We start from the raw sequence: 25,608 nt of genomic DNA, 5'->3' as shown, positions 1-25,608 counted from the left end.
CTATGAGCCTAAGTCTCAGTCTTTTTGCATCTTTTTACCCTGGGATCTTAAGTAAAAGTCAATGTGAAAAAAAGAAAAATATCAAGAACTTTTTCTACAGAGTCAAGGCTGTAGGTAGTTGTCCTCAGACTAAGGGTGAAATAAATAATGTTTGCAATGGAATAAGCAAAGTGATTAAATGACTTTATGGAAAATGGTTGTTACTCATTGGATGTGGAGGTGCCTTACAATACTAAGCACGGCCATTCCAGGTGAAGTCAACAAGTATTCATCAGAGACTTAGCCTGTGCTAGATATAGTCTATTTGGGGTTCAAGCTGGGTTGACTGAATTCCTTGGTAAAGGAAGTCAATCTTAGAAGTGAAGTGCAGAGGTTGTAATATACTAGTTTGGTTCTATATGTTAGTATGTGTGGTGGCAAAAGAGCATCCAAGTAGGCAAAGATCAGAAAGTCTTATGCATGAACACAGTAGTTGATGCTATTCAGAATGAATTTATTAAAGCCAACTAAAGAGTCTGAGGATCAAACTGTTGGGGACACTGCAATTATTATAACAAGCAGAATATAAGAATATGACAAGTCAGTGAGGAAATGATCACAGAGAGACCACCAGACAAGCTAGAAGCCATCCTAGGACTGTTTTATCAGAGACATTGAGGAAAGATTTTTTTCAAGAAGAGAGAAAAGTTCTTTGTGTTAAAGCATGAAAAATAAAAAGTATGTAGGGGTGTGGGTACATTCTTGAATTAGTTAACAGTAAATATGAATTTCAAAAAAAGTATTTATAAGATGGATGATTTTTACTATATTCCTTTAACTAATGGTTTCTCAACCTTGGCTCTCCTGACATTGGGCTGGATAATTCTTTGAGGGGGTTTGTCGTGTGTATTGTGGGGTGTTTCACAGTATCCCTGCATCTAATCACTGGATGCCAGCAGCACCCCGTGTCGCCTTAGGTTATGATAACCAAAATGTGTCTTCAGAGGTTCTCTGGTTAAGAACCACTCGTGTAAGATTTATTTCCTACTACTGTGTACATAGTAATAACATTAGGCATAATAAGACATAAAAAGTAGGACATGCTTTGACCATGAAGAAAAATTTCTGATTTTCCTAAATTGAGTTGTTCTGTCATTTTATTGTCAATTAATACCCTCTCTCTCCCTATATATCATATATATGCAAATATGCATATAAACACATGTGCATACATATGTGTATACACATATGGTGGTTATTCTTCAAGATAACATTATATCAACTTAATTATAAATAATGTTAGAAAATTAATAAATTGGTAATATTGGTGTCCCAGTGTTATATGTTTTATCACAGATCAATGTAGGAAATTTTGATTATGGATCTTTGGTAAGACTAGTAAGCAATTTGCAAATTAAATTTCAGACTTCAGTTATTTTTCACTCTCTCATTTCTTACGAAGATAAAATATTCTCATCGATCCATAGGTATGTTATAAAAGTTCTGATTTTTAAAAAAAATCTCTGAGCCAGGTGCAGGGGTGCACGCCTGTAACCCCAGCAGCTCAAAAAGCTAAGGTAGGAGGATTGTGTGTTCAAAGCCAGCTTCAGCAACTTAGCAAGGCACTAAGCAACTCAATGAGACCCTGTCTCTAAATAAAATACAAAAAAGGGCTGGGATGTGACTCAGGGGTTAAGTACCCCTGGGTTCAATCCCTGGTACCAAAGAAAAAAATTCTGGTTTTAAAATTTATCTTTGGGTAGAAATTATAATGTTATGTATTCAAAGTGTCCCACCAAGTTTTCTAGTTCTTAATAAAAGAAAGATAGATTGGGGGGCTGTAATTTGATCCTAGAAATATTTGTGAGAAACAATATCACAAAAAATAATTTTATGACAAAAAAGATCCTTGGTATTCAGGATAGATTCTTCATTTAAAAAAAAAAAAGGAACAAAGGAACATATCATTTTCCCAACCCCCGGCTGCCTTGTTGTTTCAGAACAAGAAGGAAAATGTAACCTCTTTCTTGCTTTGCTGCTTGTGACATTGAACAAGCCCTGACTCTCAAGGCTAACGTCAAGACTCTTGTTTCTTTGCAGACTGCATCATCTGCTATTAAAGGTGCTATTCAGCTAGGAATAGGATACACAGTGGGGAATCTCACTTCCAAACCAGAACGAGATGTTCTTATGCAAGACTTTTATGTGGTGGAAAGTGTGTTCCTACCCAGGTAAGAACATTTTTATTCGTGATTATTTCCGTGGTGAGCAACCTTCATTATGACATCCTGTGTTGATGTGCTTTTCTACCGTATGCATGTTTACATGTACTGATGTATATGTTGGACCTTTGGCTCTGCATAGTGTTACTTCTTATTATATCAGATGATTCACATTTTTATATGGAGATGGTAAGTATTTTTATCTGTAGGCCAGTTATAATTAGTGGTGATGAATGCCTGGAAGACCATATGGCGAAAGATGTAGAGATTCAGTGGGAAAGGGTGCAGTAATCACAGAGTAGTATCTGCCATGGGATTAGAAAAAGAGTTTCCATTAAACAGCAAGTGGTACTAGATGTTTACTGTTCCTCATTTAAAAGAATGGGCTGGTGGGCCTGTAATTGGACCTTGCATCTGAATTTGGTCTTCCAAGCCCTTTTTTTTTTTTTTTTGATGACTTTAACTTAACTGTTCCCCAGAAAAACATACAAGAATCCTGCTGTGGTTTTTTTATTTGTTTGGTACTGGGGATTAAGCTTAGGAGCACTTGGCCACTGAGCCACATCCCAGCCCTATTTTGTATTTTATTTAGAGGCAGGGTCTCACTGAGTTGCTTAGCACCTCAACTTTGCTGAGGCTGGCTTTGAACTTACAGTCCTCCTGACTCATCTTCCCAAGGCACTGGGATTACAGGCCTGTGCTACCAAATCTGGCAAATCCTATTATTTTGATATCATGTTTGCAAATACACCAAAATTACCCATGTTGCTTCTAGCATTTATCAGTCTGAAGAGAGAAAAAAAAATCAGTTGTTTAAACGCAAATCCATATGGAGATGGATAATGGTGATGGTTACCCAACAATGTGAATGTACTTAATGCCATAAAACTGTATCCTTAAAGTATATTTATGCTGTGTTACATCCCAATAAAAGAAATACATACAGATTTAAAGATCATTACCACCTTAGTAAAGGAAGAGGAGAAGCAATCCTTATAATATTAGAATTGTCACCATGATGATAGAATTTTTCAAAGAAAATGAACTATGAAATAAAAATGAAGATCTTCAATATGGGAACTTGGGGAAAATTATTTTGTCTTGGAGGTTATGAGGATTGACTTTTCAGACACATTTATATTTAAAATCAATATTTGTCTTCCAAATAAGCCATTTTTGTTATTTATTATTGGTCCAGGGTGAGAGTAACTAGAGTGACATTTTTACACCCCTAGTGTCGGATTCTCATTGCTTTATTTTTAGAAACTCTAGGAGAATGATATTTGCACATTTACCTCTGCACCCTGATATCATTGCCTTTAGGTAAATGTACTGTAACTCCCCGTGTAATCAGAAAGGACTCCATAAGTTGTACAAAGTCAGCTTTGAAGCCTAGTTTTGCTTTAAATGCCCTTAGCATAGAATGAAGTTGGTCCACTGGAAATTTTTTTTAATTTGTTCTAATTAGTTATATATGATAGCAGAATGCATTTTGATTCATTGTACACAAATGGAGCACAACTTTTCATTTCTCTGGTTGTACATAATGTACAGTTGCACCACACGTGCAGTCATACATGTACCTAGGGTAATGATGTCCATCTCATTCCACCATTGATTGTCTCTGCCCCTTATGACCCTCCCCAACCCTCCCTCCCCTTTGCCCAATCAAAGCCATTGGAAGTTTTGAAGTTTTCTTTTCTAGGGTCCTCTAGCAGCAGTAAGAACAAGATTACAGACAGAAAATGAACAATCCCAAGAACTAAGAGAGAATGTTTGCTGTGACATTGTTCTGTCTGTAGTTGGAAACTTTCTCTGTGTTGTCTTTAACATGCTACTTACCATTCCAAAAAATTGTGTATTCATAACATTTGTTTCTCTTGAAAGTCATATGATCATGAATTCATCGTCATGCTTGGGGACATTTTTTTTAGGCTTAACATTCTTCTAAACATCTTTGTAGGGTGTTCTTACTTCTCATGGTCTTCTAGAGCCTCTACCCAGACATTTCAGTCTTATTTTTTTCTTTTGCTATAAAGAACAAGAGACACGGAAGACTTTAGTGAGATGGTGCTGACAGTGAGTTCAGGATGCTGTGGGCAGTTATAGCTGAAGGTGGGAGTGCTCCTTCCTCACACTTAGGTGCTCCCAGCAGGGCCAACTGCTCCTTGCTAATCTCTTCTATTCAGTGTCCAATCAACATGGCCAACCATTGACAGGCACTTGAGGAAAGCATGGCCCAAATGTAAATCCCTAGACCTGCAGTATCAGCATCACCTGGAACTTATTAGATATGAAGATGCTTGGATTCCACTCCAGACCAACTGAATCAGCCACACTGTGAGTGGGGGCCCAGGAATCTGAACAAGCTCTCCTGGGGCTTCTTAAGCACATAAAAACTTGAGAACAACTGGCCTAACACTAGTAATAACAAATTTTGTTCTTGGAGTTATTACATAATGCTTACAACTAAAAATAATCCAAAATTATTTTAACTTGATACCTTAAATATGAAATTACATCTACTAACTAAATTATACATGACAGTGTATCAGAGCTTTACAACAAGAAGTACAGAATCAAGGTCGTCTCACCAGTTAGACACTTAAAGGCACTTTCCAAGCACAGTCACCCCTCAATATCCACAGAGGACCAAGTCTCAGTATCCACAGTCACCCCTCAGTATCCACAGAGGACCCATGGATACCAAAATCCATTTATACTCAAGACCCTAGAATAAGAGGGTATAGTATTTTTGTATAAACTATATACTTCCTCCCATATATTTTAAATCATCTCTAGATGACTCAAAATACCTAATAGGATGTAAGAGTATGTAAATAGTTTAGAGAATAACAGCAAGAATGTCTGTGCATGTTCACTACAAAATGCAGTTTATTTTCCTAATATTTTCACTCCACTCTTGGTTCATGGATGATTTATATAAGCCTGCTGCATGATGATGTTTTCACCTTTTCCTTGAGGAGCAGGAAACCAAAGTTGTAAACACCTGGAATTGCATCTCTGGCCTTCACTCTGTCATTCATCCACAGTAGCTGCAGCAGATGTGGAGAGGGAGCTTGCTGACTGTCTCTTAATCAGAGGCATCCACTCTCGCACATCATTTTAGATGACTTACACGTTTCAAATGTCAACACAACATTAGACATTTGAATCTGACCTAGAATTTTCACAGACACTGTATTGGTTGTTTGATTAACCTACACATTACAGGTATATTTACATGAAAACAGAAGAAACTTATGTTAGGGTTGCCTCAGTTTCCTCACTGGACTCAGATTCTTCAAAGGATTAGCAAAGGGATGGAACCCTGTGTTTCTCAACAGAGGTGCTATTTTGGATGAGATAATTCTTTATACAAGAAAACATTTCAGGAGATCTGGCAGCCCTAGGCCCTGCCAGTAATATCTAATATCTCCTAGTTGCCAGGGCAATAAAAAGCCCCCACAACTCATGGATAAATTGAGCATCTTGATTGTAGCAATGGTTTTACAAGGGTATAGGCATGTGAAAAATTAACAAATTGCACCCTTTTTCATATGTCAGTGATCCCTCAATAAATATCGATTCATGTTCCCCTCACAACATATTTCTGAGCACATAAGGGAGTGTGCACATCTGGGATAGGTGGACAGGGCGGGCCTTGGTTGGAAGCAACTGATACACTCTGAGGTCTGTTTTTGCTCTAATCCAATGAGTCTCTTGGTCATAGAGAACTAATTGCTTGAAATGACCTGAGATGTTTTAATTTACTACCACCCCAAAGCTGCAGAAAGTTTCCCTTAGCAACCAAATGCGCTGTATTGTTGTTTTTTTTTTAATTTATTTCCAAGTTGCCAAAGTTATTTTTAGATGATATCATGTATTTGTTCTACAGATTATTTCATATTGTAAATGGAAAAAGTTCCTGACTGGCTTAAGATTTGAAGAAAGATATATAAAAAAAATCCCTTTTAACTGTCTGGTTCCATGATCTTCCAAACTCACAAAGTAGATGAGTAAGAGAATCATGATTGCATCTTAATCCTTTGACCCAACATTCCATTCTGTGATCACAGGCTTAAGGTTGTAGATGAAAGTTTTCATGCATCAATGGCATAGAAGAGAAAGGTGTTTGTTTATGATGTTTGTACTCTGTCAACATGAACCAGAGGTGGCCAAGGGAGAAGAATGTTTTTAGTATCATCTATGAACCAAGCATCGTTTTGTTTTTACCATGTTATTTACATAGTGTATAATATTAACTCACTCTATCTTTTAAGTTCACAAACAATTCTGTTGACATGTGAAGTAATTAAGGCCCTAAGACATTATGTCACTTAAGCTAAGGCTACATAACAAATAAATGGTAAAGCCAGGATTTGAACTCAAGCTGATTGGCTTCAAAGTTTTGTTTTTCTCTATCTATGGGGATGAAGCACAGGAATGGTGAATCTGCTTCATTGAATCGGGAAGTTCTGTTTTATTGAATCAGGAAAAGTATCGAATTTTTATCCTGGAATTTATACCTAGAACTGTCTCTACACACACACACACACACACACCCTGCCCCCCATAAATCAGTTCTACTCCGTTCTTCCCTTCTTCAAGAGACAACGTCACTAATAATTCTCTAGGGGAAAAGGTGTATTTTGAAAGTTGGCAGTAAAATTTTATCTTTCCAAATTCAAGAATAATGGACCTAACTAAAGGCTCTTTCAAAGCCCCTTCATTCTAAAGTCCTCGCTTATAAAGTGGCCATTTACCTTGCTGTGTGAGGATCATTGTAGAAGACAGACTGCCCTGAATTTACTTATGCGCTCTTCAGGATGTCTTTGGGCAACCAAGTCATTGGGATATTCGGGCAGGGAGGACTAACAGGTGCACGGAGTTTAAGTTCGGGCAGTCCTGTCTGCCTTGACATTTTTGCTGTTCTGATGTGGGTCAGTCGTCCAGTCCTGTTTGTTCCTCATCAGTTTGGGTCATTATTTTCCCTCCCCGCACTTTGATTTCTTTTTCTGCTGACTGAGAAATTCCAGATGGTGGCTGGTACTTCCTTAAGCTCTAACGTTGCATAGTCATAAACAACAATCGCTGTTAAAGTATATGTGTTTTCAGACTAATACCAACATGGCCTTTTCCTTTAAAACATTGAACTCTGCTCAGAAGAGATGAATGTCAGAATCCCAGAGCCAGTCCATGATCAAACCTTAACTGCTTCTTGCTGAAAAGGAAAAGGACAAGATGGAGAATGTCTTGTTCTTTTTCAAAATTTCCAACTCCCTTCTTGGAGTTAAAATGCTCTTTCCTTTATGACACAATAGGGATAGTACTTTGTTTGCTTAATTGTTTAGGTTCTTACAGCAAAATAAAGTTGCAAATCCAGTGCTGGCTTCCAAATCTGTTGCTGAAATTTTTCTGTCCCATGGGATCCAAACATCTAGAACCATTGCTGAAAACCCACAGCTGCAATTTCCAAAGTCTCAGCTTATGCCAAGACAGGAGGGTGAGGGTTTTTTTTTTTTTCTTTTTCTTCTTCTTTTTCACACACTACATAAACGCATTGAAGAAACATAAGGTAAATCTTAAAACTGTAAAGTCTGCTCTTCTTCATACTTCACTTCCGCTAAGTGAGTCTGGATGCTGAGTGCAGGCTCCTGGCAGGTTGGTCCAGGCCCAGCCATGGCCAGCCTGCAGGGCACTGTGGGAGACAGCATGGCATGTGACTGCCCTGCCTTTCTCCTGTGGCCAAAAGTTGCTAAGCGCTTGGTACATGTACCCGGAAGATTCTGTGCTGGACGTTACGTGGGCCAGCACCTACATCCACACAAAGCAAATGCCAGTGTGTGACCTCAGCATGCCAAGGTGTGCCAGCAGCCTTCTTCATTTCCATTTCCTTCACTCGAGCTTCATTCATGTCTAGCTGGCATTTGTTATTCATCAGGAGCAATTTGAAGAAGCAGAAGTAAACAAGCCTCTGTGGAACTGAGCACATGGACCTATTTAAGGGAAGGGAGGCTTATGACTTTTAACCTTAACTTTTTTTTTTTTTTTTTTTTTTTGTACCAGGGATTGAACCCAGGGGCGCTTAACCACCGAGCCACATCCCCAGCCCTTTTTATTTTTTATTAGAGTCTCACAAGGTTGTTTATGGCCTCACTAAATTGCTGAGGCTGGCTTTAGACCTGCAATCCTTCTGCCTTGGCCTCCTGAGTTGCTGAGATTACAGGCATGCACCACCATGCCCATCTTAACGACTAACTTTTAAAATTATTTAATTCATGAATAATAATACATAGGAAGGTTGGTCCTTCTTTCTAAAATTAAAATTGTAAGACATGTTCTTTTGTCCCTGTACTTTTTCCAATCCAGTGTCCAACTCCAATTATCAGTGTTACTAATGGCTTGGTTTTCCTTCAAGGATTTTTTAATGAATGTTTTTGCCAAAAGAATATTCCTTTTTGGGGGGCTGGGATTGTGACTCAGAAGTAGAGCGCTCGCCTAGCATATGTGAGGCCCTGGGTTCCATCCTCAGCACCACATATAAATAAATAAAATAAAGGTATTGTGTCCACCTACAACTAAAAGAAAAATATTTTATTAAAAAATATTCCTTTTTATACAGATGGTGACATGTCATATACAATGTTATGCACTTTCACTTAACAATTTATCTTAGAGATTTTGCCTTGTCTGTACATAATAAGCATCCTCAATCTTTTAATGCTTGCATGATGCTCTGTTTTATAGCTAAATCAAAATTAATTTGGCTAGTCCTCCTCTTAGGGCATGTAGGTAGTATCTAAGCTTTTGCAGTTAAAAACAATGTTGTTAATGAATAACTGTACATTTGTGTTGCTCTGTACTAGTTAATCTGTAGGATCATTTATAGGTATGCATTTGTTGATAGAAGTGGTAAAAATGTCCTCTAGAGGATAAGTATCAATTTACATTCCCACTAATAATATTTCAGGGTATCATTTTCCTTAGAACTACATCCAAGTTTTGGATTTTCACCAGTCTTATGGGTTAAATGATCTCTCAGTGACATTTATTCTGTTATGAATAAGGAAGAATATTTTATGTTTGAGTCATATATATTCCATTTCTATGAAGTACCTGATCACATTTGGGGTATTTTTTAATCACTTTTGGTGCTTTGTTTTTTTTTTGTTTTTTTTTTTGTTTGTTTGTGTTGTTTTGTTTTGTTTTGCAGTTTACTGGAGCTCTATATTGAAAGATTAACCCTTTGTGATATGAGTTGCAAATTTTTTCCCATTTTGTCAGTTCTTTTTTAACTACATGGGACTCATTCTTTACATGAAGAGTTTAACTCTGGGCTTTGCCCATTACCTTACAACCTCAATCATCTCAAGTGTGCTGAGGGCTCCCCACATGTCAGGCTCAGTACCATTCACATTTCCATTCACTTCATTAGCAGAGGTTTAGTACAGACCTCATGAACACAGTTTGTAAATGGCAGAGATGGAACTTGAACCCAGGTCTCCCTAGAATAGAAAACCCAAGTATTCAGTCTGACCTAAAAGAGCCTTAATGTCCATCAAAGGAAACTGGAATTCATAATGCAAAATCTACTAGAAGAGGTACAAACAAAAACAAAAAAAATGGTGCTATATTATGAGCCTAGTGGCCTAAAGCTAGCTAGATTTAATTAGTTTGATTTTGGTTTTGAATGTTTTGTTTTGTTTTTCATTTTTTAGTGATTCATTGGCTTTTTAAACCAGCTATCAGGATACTATCAGTAAAAAGTATAAAAGGATGTACCCATAAGACTTTTGTTTTCTTTCTGAAGGAGAATTTTGAGTCCATGGGTAATCACTGATTGATTCTTTTTATCACTTTATATTATAAGTATTGTACAAAAAAATTTCAAACATATACCTGGAAGAAGAAAATATAACCATGCATAAGGCAAAACTGGCTTCCCTGGATATATCAAATAGATAATTCCATTTGGGAATGGAAATCAGGTTTTCAAATTCCAAAAATATTTAAAGTCTCCTGTTGGAAAACCTGGATATGAGGAAAAGTTCAATTTAAGGTCCCATCCATTTCCAATGTGGTAGTTCTTTCTGGTCAGTAGGATATTTTAAGAACTATTTCACTTATTCCTTGTTACACAAATGTTTATCCAATGTCTAAAATTCATGGGCCCCCCTCTCACACAAAAAAACATTTTTTGAAATTGCTCCATACGCTAATCCTGGGTCTTATTAAAGATTCTAATGTGGTTTCACCTGGGAAGATGGGTTATTTTTTTTTCCCCTGGGATGAGATTGGGGGAGAATGAAGACTCTTCAGCTACAGCAGTGTAGCTAGCAGGGAAGACATCTGTTTCTAACTGAGGGCCTTTGTGACAACAGCTTTGAGAGACCACTAGAAGAGGTGTCTTTTCTAATGATGAAATTGGCCCAAGACTAATAGAACTGAAATTTGAAGTCAAAATAATTTTGCTAATATTCTTTCTCTCTGCCTCCTTTTTAATATTTTTTAACTTTAGTGAAGGGAGCAATCTGACCCCTGCACATCACTACCCAGACTTCAGATTTAAGACATATGCTCCACTGGCCTTCCGATACTTCAGAGAACTTTTTGGTATCAAGCCTGATGATTACTTGGTAAGAACCTGTAATTTTCCTTCCTCCTACAGAAAGGTGTGATGTAAACATTTGTCTCATAGCAACAGTGACAAGTGTGCCATTTATGTTACAAAGCTTAAGAGTATGGGGGCTGGGGATATGGCTCAAATGGTAACGCGCTCTCCTGGCATGCCCGGGGCACTGGGTTTGATCCTCAGCACCACATAAAAATAAAACAAAGATGGTGTGTCCACTGAAAACTAAAAAAATAAATAAATATTAAAGCTTAAGAGTATGGTAAAAGTTCCACATTTCATAATGATTATAAATTTAAATTCAGGAAATAGGATTTGACTCTGCAGCTTTTCACTGATAGTTACAAAATCTGCTTTGGTAACTGATATTTAAATAACTGTGCTATATCAGTTATCACTTCAGATAATTATTCTCATAGATGTATTAGAATTCGTTTTAAAAGCTCTTGTAAATTTGGCTGATTAGATTCTATTTGAAACTTTTCCTATTTTAGTTGACTTTATATCATTCATCTCAAGACTGTGAGCCCATAACCACTTTCACCTTGACCAGAAAATTCAAATCCCATTTTAAAGAATCTGGACAGTTTTCTTCTCAACATTTCTTTGTGCAGGCTCTTCTTATTTTTTATGTTCTTGCGGGGAGGCAGTACTAGGGATTGAACCCGGGGGTATTTAACCACTGAGCTATGTCCCTAGCCCATTTTATTGTTTATTTTGAGACAGTCTCACTAAATTGCTTACGGCCTTGCTAAATTACTGAGGCTGGTTTTGAACTTGCAATCCCCCTGCCTCAGCCTCCCAAGTCGCTAAGATTATAGGTATACACCACTGCACCTGACATGCAGACTCTTTTTAAACATATTCTTACAAATACAAGTGCATATTTTGTCCTCAGGTTTGTCTCTTCTGTCTGTCTTCCTTCTGAGACAAGGGAGGTACAAACCCAATAGCCTGTTTGGGAGTTTGTCTGATATGACCTCTGAATTTTACTCCACTCCTGATCCAGGAGCCAGGAACTTCCTTTTTGTTGAAAGAAGGAAATGGTTTATTTCATTATTTGATCATTGTTAACACCCTGGGGCTCTTTAAGATGGGTTTTCAAGAATCTATAGGAAGGACGCCAACTATTATTTATTCTTCATCCCATTCTGAATGATCTTAATAAGACTTAAGCCAGATCCTGGAATAATGCTTTTTGGAGGAATTAAGCAGCATTTGTCACTTATAACAAAGAATATTTAAAATGTATCTTTTAATAAGCAAAAGATGTAAAGAATAAAATTCAAAACTGATTCTGCTCTGTGTTAATGAAAACCATGAATGATCCTCTTCTTTAGTTGATCCCTAAGAAAATCATAGGATTTCTGCTCAGTGAGATGATACTGCTTCTTTAAGGCACACAAAAAAAGTCTCTATAGAGCAGTGAGGACTGCATTGGACACCCCTGGGCATCCTGCTGCCCTTGGGTGTGTCTGTCCACATAGCTCTCCGCCTCACCTTCCCATCTCACTGAAACGTCAGGTACCCTGCCCATTGCTACCAACTCCAGAACACACGCACACCCATTTGTTCTGTGGGGGTATGATAGGGAAGATCCTTTGCTGTCTGGTCATTTGATGATTATCTTTAGGCAGCCATCATTCAGGAAACACGTTTGGGGAACACAGTGGTATTTTGATATTCTATTATGGGAAACAGGATTAATCTCTCACCTTGTACCATGCATTAGAAATGCATGAATTCTCCTCCTAAATTTCCTTGAACTTCTCTCCAGCCAGACACACCGTAGACTTTGCATTCTACACACTGCTCCAGTCAGTGCAGCACATGACTGCTTGTCCTCAGCCCTGCTGTGTCCATTGCTGTGCAGGTGGAAGGTCATTCTTTCACTCATTCTGACCTCACAACATCACTTTCTTGGAGAAGGTCCTTTTTTGAACAACTTATCACACAGCTTATATAAGTTTCCTAATAAGTCTTTAAGCCAGAAAAATGACTTTCATAATAGAGTTGAAGTATTTACAGAGGAGCACAGGAGACTAAACTGATGAGCAAAATTCCTTGTTCATGTGCCTGACAGAAGGTAAATTTTGAAATCACTGGGTACTTTGAACACTTGTTGTATCTATACTTTGCTTACAGTTATAGGAAGATGCAAAAAAATGTAAATCATACTACTCAGAGAACTTAGAATCAAATTAGGATAATAGTTTCTTTATGTGGAAAAACAAGCAACTCTATCAGCCAATAAATTCAAAGACTGAAAAGTAACATTAACTGCTCCAAAACCTCAGAGGAAAAAGTGGTCTTTCTCTATTGGGGTGATGATTAAGAGGCTTTTGGGGTGTTACATGGTTTTAACTGTGCCTTAAAAATTGCAAGGCATTTGAATAGGTGGAAAAGAAAGACAGATATTTGAGAGTTGAGGACAAGGTGTTCGTAAGACTGTGAAAACAGAGATGTGAATATTTTACATGTTTGGAAGGACACTGAATGGACAAGTATCGCTGGAGGGTAGTTCTGTTGGGAACATTGATATATGGGGCAAGACAATTCAAATAAACCAGATCTTAAATTATATGAAATTTAGGAAATGTAGTTATATTTGATGGTGTTGAAGAATTTTCTTGGTAGAATGGTGATATCATGATTCCATTTTTTTCTTAATAAACCACCTTTAATAAAAAGACATACAACTATGTTATATTTGGGGATGGTCCCAGAAACTTCAGGACAGTTTATTTAAATAGCAGGAAAATAACTTTAGGGTTGCTATTCTCTGATTTCTCAGAAGAAAAGTACTTCATAGCCCTATTTTAAAAGGGGATCCTTTGCTTTTAAAGGAATGTGCTGAAATACCTATAGATGAAATTATTTGAGGTCTGGGATTTATTTCAACAAATATGAGGTGTTGGTCAAAGATATAAAATTTCAGTTAGGAGATCTATGACTATTGCAATGTATTATACACTTGACATTACTAAAACAAAATATATTTAAAATTTTCCCAAGACATACACACAACACACACACACACACACACACTGCATGCTAAGATATGTTAATTAACTTGATTAAGCCATTCCATAATGTATACATATAAACCTCATGTTGTTTATATGTATAAAATGTGCAGTTTGGGTCAATTAAAAATTAATTAAAAGCAGTTTATATTTAAATGAATGAATTGCATGGCATGTGACCTATATCTCAACAAAACTCATAAAGCATGAGTTGAAAGCAAAAAAAAAGAATCCGAAGAAAACAGGCATAAGAATAGTTGGGGATATAAAAGAAACAATGTTAACTGTGAGTTAATCATTATTGAAACTGGAAGTAAACACACAGATATTAATCATACATCCAGGTAAGTCTGAATTTTCTATAATAAAAAAGTGAGGCATAGAACCAGGCAGGAAAGTGTGCATTTGTTTGATTCCTATTTTTCTTCCTCTACCATTCTTCTCAGTTATGGCTAGGCATCTCTCTGGAACCTGAACAAACAAACAAACAAAAAAGGGCAGTGACCATATCTAAAATGACTGCTGGGTCCCCAACAGCTACAGCCACCCACCTTTACACTGGGGACGGTCACCCCAAGGACTGAGGCAGCTTCTCTAAATAAGTCTTGGAGCTTCTGGAAACTCAACTCCAAAGCACTCTATGTGGGGATCCCACCCAGTGATATGGATAAGGCAGATGAGGAAAGAGTCTCGCACATGCTTCATTGCATGTTTCAGAGAGTCAGCCATAACCCTCAGAGACATTTTAGCCCAACCCTTCATTTTATAGATGAGGACTCTGAGGCGGGGATCAGTGAAGTGAGATACCACAGTTAACTACATTGGTGGTCTCCCTTCCTCCCCAAGTGCTCTGAGGACCCCTCATCAGCTGGCCTCACGCTTTCCACTCTCTAAGCTACAGACCTCTCTAACATGGTCTCCAGATCACCTCTCCATAGTGAATCACACTGTGATTGTCCATTCTGAAGAACATGGCCCAAAGGGGTCCAACGTCTCCAGCAAAGCAGATTTTGGAAGAGTTCATTCCAAATAAAGCACAGAAAAATGAAATAAGAGATCTCTTGAAAAGTTCTCTGCAAAGAAACAAAGGATATGGTACCAATCACTTCGTACATCCTGGCATCTGTCAAACTGGGGCTATTCAGTCTACTTTTGTAAAGATAAACTACTATGGGAGAGGTGAGATTTAGCAATTCGTAACTCCACAGATAGAGTTGATATTGAATACCTAGGATAATGTGTGGATTCCTACTTAGTTTCGTACCATCACATCGGAATTATTTGCCTGTATTATTCTATTTATGTTCTCAGTATATTAAAATTTATCAGAAGCTTACTGATAACAAGTTTTGTGTTGAGACGTGTTCTTTGGATGATGAGGCAGTTTGGCAAAGGTGCTTCTGCACATACAGCATTGCAAACACCCTTCTTCCTTGTTGTTTCCTAGACAAATACTTCCAGGGCCAGGTCAAGGGCTAGGGCGTTTCCATTTATGCTGGATCAAAAGCCATTGGTTCTTTCCTTCTCTACCATATGCATGGCTATTCAAAAACCCATGCAAAGGCCCAAGGTTCAATCCCCAGTACCAAAGGAAAAAAAAAAATCAAATGTAACTCATCTGAGTCTTTTCAGGTTCACCTCCACCAGTAATAAAGAGAGCAGGGTGAATATTTTATACTATCAGGGAAAGAAATAGCAAGTAAAATTATCTCCACCACATGGTGCAAGTTTACATTGCTAACTTGCGTTGGCAGGGCCCAGCTGGGATGTACTTTGCTTTCTTTCCAGTGAGTAGAGCGTGGAGGCCTTGCAGGAAATAGAAGCAAGAAAATGAGCACATTTGAGCAGCTTGCACAAATGAAAAGTGCCTGGAAGGTGCATAAAGCCCAGGAGCACATGTAGGAGCTTGTTGATCAAGGCTAATTAAAATGTTCCCAGCTCTCCTCTTTATTTGCTCTCAAAAGGCAGCATTTCCAAGGTTGCTTAGAAGAGAATGTGGTAACCATGTTACAGAGTGAAAAGCCATAGAATTCCAGAGTGAGATGGTCATGTTCATTACCCCAATCCTGTTGATAGCTCATTGATGCTTTGCTGTTAGTAACCCAAAAAAGTTACCAAAATGAGTCAACACAATTTGTTATTCCATTGACAATCATGTATAAATTACATAATAAAGGAGTACTCGACAATGAATAACTAAAATATTCTCTCTGAGATATCACTGTTTATAGAATTGGAGACTTTAATAGGAAAAGACCTTTAGATATGCATTTGGTATTTTTCTAACACAGCTGGTCCTGTTATTTCTCTATTTGCAACCTCTACTTTCTGCATCCTTTGTTGATTTTATGCTTTTGCAACATTTACTCTTACCCCTAAGAAGGCTCTATGCCATGAAATGAAGCAGGTCAAAATTCTAAACATGATCCTGAGTCTCCACTCACCTTTTATGAAAGTTTGGGGTCCACAGCTCTATTTTCCAAGGTCTTGCATTTATAATTATATGACAAACTGAGAAGTTTTTTACCTGCTTCACTTCAGGTATCTTAGCATCCTTTGGAATAACCCTCTTCCCAAGGGAGCTCATCTGAAAAGCTCAGTACTCCTAGAGGGGTGCCTGTTTTTTCCCCCACCCCCACATCCTGCCTATGGAATATGTGCATTGTTGTTACTTTTTTAAATTACAATCTTGTAATTTAAAAAAGTAACAACAGCCATAAAAAGAGGAAGCTTTGCCTAGAATTTTAGAAGCACTCATTTAAAAAAATGTCAGGTACTTTCAGGTAGACATAATTATCTTTATTTTAGAGCTGGGTCTCCTAAGATGCCCAGTTATCCTTAAGATGCTAAGTTCCTTATTCAGGGTCATATAACTTGCAACTGACAGAGCCGCAATTTCCCAAAGAACAGTTGATTCCAAATATCATGCCCCCACCCTTGTTTTTCACTTTTTCATCACTGTGACCAAAATATGCAGCAAGAAAAACTTAGAGGAGAAAAATTTTATTTGGAGCTTATGGTTTTAGAGGTTTCGGTCCATAGATGGCCAACTCCATTGCTCTTGGCCCCAGGTGAGGCAGGCATCATGGCAGAAGGGCATGACAGAGAAGCACTTCTTTGCTCATGGAGAGCTGGAAGCAGAGAGAGAAAGGGGAAGGTCTACAGGGAAGATTCACCCTTCCAGAGAACTTCCCCAGCGACCCACCTCATCCGGTCATTCCCCACCAGACTATAGTCTCCACCCAGTTAGTCCATTCAAACTGGGAAGGATGGTCAGCAGGAGGAGGGAGATGGAAGATAGGAGTTGCCAGTGATTTAGGAAGTCAGCCAACACTTGCTTCTTTCTCTTTTTTGGAAAATTTTGTTTACTTTATCTATAGTGTTGCCAAAGAAAGATAATATACAAGATGACATCTAGAAACTGCCTTTTTAAAAAATATGTATTCGGGCTAAACCCAAAGGCATTTTACCTTTTTACTTTTTATTTTGAGATAGGATCTCACTAAGTTGCTTAGGGCCTCACTAAGTTGCTGTTGCTGAACTTGCGTTCCTCCTGCCTCAGCCTTCCAAATCACTGGAATTATAGGTGTGCACCATCACACCCAACAGAAACTGCCTTTTAATCACTTTTCTCCTGATTTTTCTTCCCCTTGCTCCTCTCACTCTTCCTCCTTTTAGATTTTTATGGAATGGGGACTTAAATATTCACAACCCCAAAATACATAGTTTAAAGGATTTTCCAGACTTGGAAAATCCTTGCCTACCCTCAAGATACGATTCTTTATATTTATAGTAATCAAAACATCATAGTAGTGGGATTAAAAACAAAAACACATGTATTAAACAATGCAATAGGATAGGAAGATCAGAAATAAACTCACACCTCTCTGGTCAGTAGATTGTCAACAAAAGTGTCAAGAAAACATACTGGAGAAAATAAACAGTCTCTTCATGAAATGATTCAGGGAAAATGCAGAACCTCGTGACCTTTATCTTACAACATATACAAGAATCAATTCAAAATGGATTAAAGACTTCTGGCCTTAAATGTAAAGTCAGAAGCTATTAAACTGCAAGGAAAAAAAAAACATAGGGGGAAGCTCCCTGACATTGTTCTGAACAATGATTTCTTGGCTGTGTCCCCAAAGCCCAGGAAACAAAGGCAAAAGTAGACAAATGGGATTGTATCAATCTGAAAAGCTTCTGGACAGCAAAGAAAAAAGTAGAATGAAGAGACACCTACACATTAAGAGAAAATATTTGCAAATCACACATCAGATAAGGGGCTCATATCCAAAATATACAAGGACCTCAAAGTAGTCCATATAAGAAAACTAATTACCCTATTAAAAAATGGGTCAAGAACATTTCTCAAAAAAAAATAAATAAACATAGCCAGATATATTAAAAATGCTCAACGCACTAGTCATTAGTCAAATTAAAACCTGAATAGGATATCACTTCACACCTGTTAGAATGGCTATCATCACAAAGACGAAAGCTAACAAATATTGACAAGAATGTGGAGGAAAAAGGACCCTTGTATCCTGATGGTGGTGGTGCAAATTAACACAGCCCTTGTGGAAAACAATATGGTAGTTCTACCATATGATCCAGCAGTCCCACTACTGAAATCTACCCAAAGGAACTGAAATCAGTATTTTGAAGATATGTCTGTATCCCAGTGTCTGCACATATATGTGCATTTTGCAGTACTAATAGCCAAGAGGTGGAATCAGCCAAGGATGATGGATGAATGGAAGAAGAAAATGTGGTATATGTACACAGAAAGTACTATTCAGCCTTTTAAAAGAATGAAATTCTGTCATTCACAACTACATGAATGTTATGCTAAGTGAAATAAGCCAGATCCAGAAAGACCATGATCCACTTATAAGGGAAATTTTTAAAATGTCATACTCAGAAGCAGAGAGTAGAATGATGGTTACCAGGAGCAGGTGGGCAGGAAAAGGGTGAATGTTAGTCAAAGGAAACAGTTTCATTATGACAACAGGAATAAAATCTGTCAATCTACTGCAGAGTAAGGTGACCATATTTAATAAAGATACATTGTGTATTTTTACACTTGATCTTAGCCAAAAGGCCGAGAAGCGATACATTGTATATTTTTAAATTGCTACAAATGTGGATTTTAAATGTTCTCACCACAAAACAACAATAAATATGCAAGGTGATGAATATGTTAATTAGTCTGATTGGTCATTCTAGAATGTATACATTGCCGAAACATCACATTGTATATAAATCACATAAATATATACTTTGTATCAATCAAAATTTCAGTCCCTGTATTTTTCCAGGTTGGTCTCAATTTCACACCTGGGTTAACCTCATTTCTTTTTTCTTTCCCCCCACTGCAGTGTTTCTTATGTCAATAATGTGCATTATCAGCCAATCCAACACTGAGCTTAGTAACCACTTGACTTCTCTGCTGGGTTGTAGCATTTTGGAGTGAGATTCACAGTGTCTATTGAAATGTTAGATGAACAGGTCTAGAGCCCTGGAGAGAGACTTGAGCTAGAGACACAGAGGTTGGAGCCATCCCCTTGTTGAAACCCTGAGAGAATAGGGAAAAGAGAAGAGGTGTTGATGTTGAAGTGATAAGTACATGGTATGGGTCACACCTTCAGCTATTATTTTATGGGCACCTGCTGAGAACAAAGCACATTGGTCTATATTGCTAGTTTAATTCATGATTCTACCATGTGATGATGGGTGTTGGGGAAAGCATGCCTGTTTCCCATCATAGAAATATTAAAATAAATATATCCCATAAATCTTTATAAATCTCCCCAGAAGAGGATCTCATGAAAATTGAAGGGAGATCAGTACAGGAGAGGAGAAGGGACCAAGGGAAGGTAAGAAGTGCAGGAGGGGAAAAACTGAGGAATGATATGGACAAAAATCGATTATATTAAATATGAATATTCACTATGAATGAATATGTATGAATATGTAACAACAAATCCTAGCATTATGTGTAACTATAAAAAATATGGAAAAGAAGCTGGGGTTGTGGCTCAGTGGTAGAGCACTCGCCTAGCATGCACACAGCACTGGGTTCAATCCTCAGCACCACATAAATGTAAAATACAGATACTGTGTCCACCTAAAACTTAAGAATAAATTTAAAAAATGGGAAAAAAATCTCCTTAAGAGCCTTCTCAGTATAATTGGAGCCTCCTTTTAAAGCTCATGAAGAAAATTTTCTGTTTCAAAAAGGTAAAGACACATAATACTGTAATTGTCCTCCTTGAAAGCATCATGTACTTAAGTATATATTTTTAAATGTTTATTTAGGACTGGGGATGTAGCTCGCTGGTACTGAGCACCTGCCTGGCCTGCATGATGCCATGGGTTGAATCCACAGCACCACACACACACACACACACGCACAAAAAAATTGATCAATTAATTAAATGTTATTTATTTACTTTTTTTTTACTGTTTTAGTATTCCATCTGCAGTGAACCTCTAATAGAGCTGTCTAACCCTGGAGCCAGTGGATCCTTGTTTTTTGTGACCAGTGATGATGAATTTATCATCAAAACAGTTCAGCATAAAGAAGCTGAGTTCCTTCAGAAGCTACTGCCAGGCTATTACATGGTAAGCAACTGCATATAATTAAAACTTCAGTTTTAGGTTTCATTATTTCCTCAACAGTTTTTGTTGTTGTTGTTGTTTCAGTCACTCCTTGGCATGCTTCTTTCTCTTTGGTGAACTTTATTTTGCATTTAGATTATGCTAACACATTCATTGAATCAAATTTTTTAAAGTGAACTAGAACTGTGTAGTGGAGCATAGTTGTTGAAGCTCACAGTCCTGGGCTCCAGTCCCAGCCCAGCCATCTACTAACTGTGTGACCATGAATGAGTCCTGGGCTCCAGTCCCAGCCCAGCCATCTACTAACTCAGTCAGTGAGGAATGGTACCTACCTTGCATAGTCATGGTGATAAAGGAAGATTCAAGAAGCTATGCACTTGCAAGCTCTGAACCCATCACATAGCAATAATATGAACAGCTAACATTCATGTATTACGTCGTGTGTGTTAAGTAAGGCTTTAAGTGTTTGGGGGTCATTAATTCATTTAATCTTCATAGCAACTTGGGCATCATATCTGTCTCCTTTCTATAGATGAGGTCATTGAGGCAAAGATAAATTGGTAATATAGCAAGGGTCATTCAGTTAGAGAGCTACAGAGCTGGGACTGTACAAACAGAAACTGCATTTTAACCCCTATACTATGCCCCAGCAACTGCTCTGTATTAACTATTCTTAGCTGCTACACTTCAGAAGTTAGGGTCACATAGTTAAACATGGAACATGAAAAAATTACTTTCTTGAAACATTTTAGTAACAAATGAACAATGACTTTGCCCAGATGGATTCAATAGACATTTGGCCTAATTTTGAGAAGAATAAACACTTTTTCTAAGTATTTCCGTCTTTTTAAGACCTCTGATTTCATTGTATCTTAATGCCAGTCATTAAATTCCTGTGATTGGAATGGCTAGATGAAGACAATTGACGTCAGAAGCCTAGTTCTGCCATTTACTTGCTCTGAGAGGCAATAACTGTCTTCTTTGTTTCCAAACAAAATGGATGAGATGGTACACAGCTCATTTGCTTGCAAAAATGTTATTGTAATTCCAAAATCTGCTAGAGATGGCATGAAATACAGTGAATTAATCTCTTTTGGAATTACAGAAATCAAAATTCTAAATAAAAGTTATAGTGGACAGGATGCAGATTTTTAAGGGTTTTGGTCCTGAACAAGTAATTTCTTTTCTTTTATTCCTTAAGAGAAAATAGAAAAATACAGAAAAGAAAAAGAATATAAGCAACTGGAATTCCTTTGCCACAGATGCGTATTATTATATTTGATGCATATGCCTTTAGATGTATTTTAAAATAATCAAACTGGTGGCTGGGATTGTAGCTCAGCAGTAGAGCACTCACCTAGCATTTGCAAGGCCTTTGGTTCAATCCTCAGTACCACATAAAAATAAATAAATAAAGATATTGTGTCCAACTACACCTAAAAAATAAATTAAAAAATAATCAAACTGACCACACTCTCTGATAACCTACTAAATGAGCAAATCTTAAACTTCTATAGTAATTCTAAGCTTAGATATACTATTCCCTTATTTTAGAACTATATTATCTAATATATAAACACCATTAGCCATATGTGACTATTGAAATTTATTTAAAATTAAATGAAACCTTAAAATTTAGCTGAATAAATGGTTTTATCCCCATCATAAAAGTAATATACAACAAGCAATATAATTCATCTGTTACCAAGAAAAAATGTGAACATCATGTGATTAACCAAATAGATGTTAAGGAAAACTTAAGAGCCCCAAAAGTAAACATATTACATACAAATCTTAAAATTAGCAGGGAAGTTTTTTAACATAGTAAATAAATAGATGAACACACATATTGTACATGTCTCTAAGAGTTCATATTACAGTCTCTTAGAGAAAAGCAGGTTCCTTTTTAGAAATAATAGAAGACAAGGATGTTCTCCGACAGTCGTCCGTCCTTATACATTTGCTCAAAATTCTGGCAATGACTTCTTGAAAGTAACTGAAATAGAAGAAAAGAATAATTTCTGTTCTTTGTAAATAACAAAGTTTAAAATGAGCAGAACTTCAACAAAACAAACCAGAAATTTCTAGGGGTAATAGGAGTCATGCAGATTTGCAGGATATAAGATAAGTATATAAAAACCCATTGTATTCTATTATATAGATGATATAAAGCTGGATAATATAAAGGAAGAAAGGAGATCCTGTTCATGATGACAATAATTTATAATGAACATTATTTTTAAAAATAAATATGTAAATAAATTAAAACATACTATAATTGTGATTGGGAAAACAAGCTTTAATAGGCATAACATATGAACTATAATCTATTCAGAAATAATTTTTGTTATAAAGAGAAGAACTCTAAAATACTTGAGTTTATAAAAACAAATACACAAAACCGATATGAAGAAAGCTACAAAAGTATTTTAAGGACATATAAAAGATCTGCCATAATGAAGAGATATACAGATAATCCTGAATTTATTATTGTAAAGATTTCTCTTACCTCCAAATCAACTTATAATTCTAATCTACTCCAATCAGAAATTCCCCAGAACTTGACAAAGTTCATTCATTTGAAAAAGAAAGCAGGTATCATTTTAAGAAAAAAAATGTTTATAAATGAACAGTTGGATGGAAAGTTTCTAAGAATTAACAAAACATTTTTCAAGAAAAGAAAAAGAAAAATGATGGGCCTGCCATAATACATACATCAAAAATCTATAAGGCTGTGAGTAATGTTAAAGATGTGGTATAACCACAGTTCAAGGCAAATGAGTCAATAGATAGCACGAAGTGTCCAGAAGTAGACCCATGTGTCTTTGGCTTACTGTATTGACACAGGAGAAACTTACACTCAATTGGAAAAGGGTCACACTGTTCAATAAATGGTTGTCCACTTTGAGAAAAGAATTACATTCCTTCTCTCAGATCTCTGAACACATACAAAATTCATCCCATGTGCAGCAAAGACCAAATGTAATGACCAAAACTATTAAAAATTGGGAAGAAAATAGAAGTTTATAGCCTTAGGGTGTAAAAATGGTCTGTTAAGCAAAAATAAAAAAAGCTCAGAAAATTAATACATAAATGTGACTACATCAAAGAGCAAAACATCAATATAACAAAAATAACAGACACAGAATTAATGTAAGCCCACAGAATATTTCTGGAATGATATATAAAGAAAGCTAGAATAGTGATTTTCTCAAATGTTGGAAACTAGAAGGAGCAGAATCAGAGACAACAGGGCAACTTTTTATCATATGCCCTTTAAGAAGCTATTTTAATTCCTTACCTAATTTTAAAGTACATCAAAAACAGCCATCTGATAGTCCACAAAGGTTCCAGAAACATTTGCTGGAGAAAAGATACCCTTTTTAACAAATGGTGCTGGAAAAACTGGATATCCATATGTAGAAGAACAAAACTTGACCCCTTCTTCTCATCCCTCACAAAAGTCAACTCAATGTGGATCAAAGACCTAGGAATTAGATCAGAAACTCTGCAACTGCTAGAAGAAAATATAGGCTCGATGCTCCAACATATTGGCACGGGCATTGACCTCCTTAATAAGACTTAAGTATAAAAATTAAAACTAAAAATCAATAAGTAGAATTGCATCAAATTAAAAATCTTCTGCAAAATAAAGGAAACAATTAAGAGCATGAAGAGAGAGTCTACAGAATAGAAGATCTTTGCTACCTGCTCCTTAAGTAGGGGATTAATATCCAGAATATATAAAGAACTCAAAAAACTTAAAGCCAAAGAAACAATCCAATTAATGGGCAAAAGAACAAAACAAACATTTCTCAAAAGAAGAAATACAAATGGCCAACAAGTATATGAAAAAATGTTCCACATCTCTAGCAATCAGGGAAATGTAAATCAAAACTATACTGAGATTTAATCTCAGTCAGAATGGCAATTATCAAGAACAAATAATTAGAAATGTTGGCAAGGATGTAGGGGAAAAGGTATACTTACATATTGTTGGTCGGACTGGAAATTAATGAAAACACTCTGAAAAACAGTATGGAGATTCCTCAAAAAGCTATGAATGGAACCACTTCATGACCAAATTGTCTCACTCTTCAGTATATATCCAGAAGACCTAAAATCAGCATACTGTAAGGATGCAGCCACATCAATGTTTATAATGTTTATAGCAACACAATTCAGAATAGTCAAGCTATAGAACCAACCTAGGTGTATGTCAACAACAGAATGAATAAAATGTGATACATATGCACAAAGAAGTATTACTCAGTCATAAAGAAGAATGAAATTATGGCATTTGCCAGTGAATGGATAGATTGGAGAACATGATGCAAAGTAGAATAAGCCAGACCGAGAAAGTCAAGGTCAGAATTTTTCTCTGATATGTGGAAGTCAGACCAAAATAAGAGGGGAAAAAGAAAATGAAAAGTAGGGGGAGATTCCATGAAATTAGAAGAAAGATCAGTGGAGTAGAAGAAGGGAACTAAGAGGGAGGCAGGAGGGACAGGAAAAGGGAAGAACAATGGAAAGAGTCTGACCAGGCTTTCCTGTGTACATATATGAGTATACCACAATGAATCCCACCTGCATGTATATCTACAAGTCGCTCATTTAAAAAAACTTAAATAACTAGAAGAAAGATCACTTAAGTAAAGGAAGGGGGAAGAAGGGGATGGAAGTAGGGATGGAAAGGGAAAGTGTTGGGGACTCATTTAGAGCAAATTATATCCCATGCTTATATAACTATGTAAAAGTAAACCCTAATATTATATATTACTAAAATGAACTAATAAGAAAGAAACCATAAAAATAGGTATATATTCTTCATTTTACAATAATAAAAAAGATAATAGGAGAAAATATTTATACCATATAGTAGAAGAAAACAATAGAAATCCAAAGTGTATCAAGAACTTCAAAAGAAACCAAAAAAAAAAAAAAATCCAGAAAAATGAGCAAAAGGCTATTAATGCAAAATTATCTTCATGGCAGCTAAAAATACATCAAAATATTAAATTTCTATAATAATCAGGGGTATTTAATTTTTTAAAACAAGTTTCCAATTTGTACCAACCATGCTTATAAAGATGTTAGGGTTCCATAATATTCAGTACTGGTA

At 36.6% G+C, this 25,608-nt stretch overlaps 1 protein-coding gene across 3 annotated transcripts in view; it reads left to right on the top strand.

Moving 5' to 3' along the window:
* Positions 1 to 25,608, top strand: part of Pip5k1b (phosphatidylinositol-4-phosphate 5-kinase type 1 beta) — a 291,725-nt gene that overhangs the window by 155,397 nt on the left and 110,720 nt on the right. For all 3 annotated transcript variants that reach the window (XM_046459397.2, XM_046459396.2, XM_046459399.2), the window contains 3 exons: positions 2,080 to 2,210; positions 10,723 to 10,840; positions 20,337 to 20,489. In XM_046459397.2, the coding sequence (XP_046315353.1) occupies positions 2,080 to 2,210; positions 10,723 to 10,840; positions 20,337 to 20,489 (402 nt within the window). The remainder of the gene's footprint in view (positions 1 to 2,079; positions 2,211 to 10,722; positions 10,841 to 20,336; positions 20,490 to 25,608) is intronic.

The sequence above is a fragment of the Marmota monax genome, unplaced genomic scaffold (genome assembly GCF_021218885.2).
Source record: "Marmota monax isolate L192 unplaced genomic scaffold, Marmota_monax_Labrador192_F-V1.1 WCK01_AAM20220418_F8-fsc00059, whole genome shotgun sequence".
NCBI classification, from domain to species: Eukaryota; Metazoa; Chordata; class Mammalia; order Rodentia; family Sciuridae; genus Marmota; species Marmota monax.
This window is presented reverse-complemented; position numbering and strand designations above follow the sequence as displayed.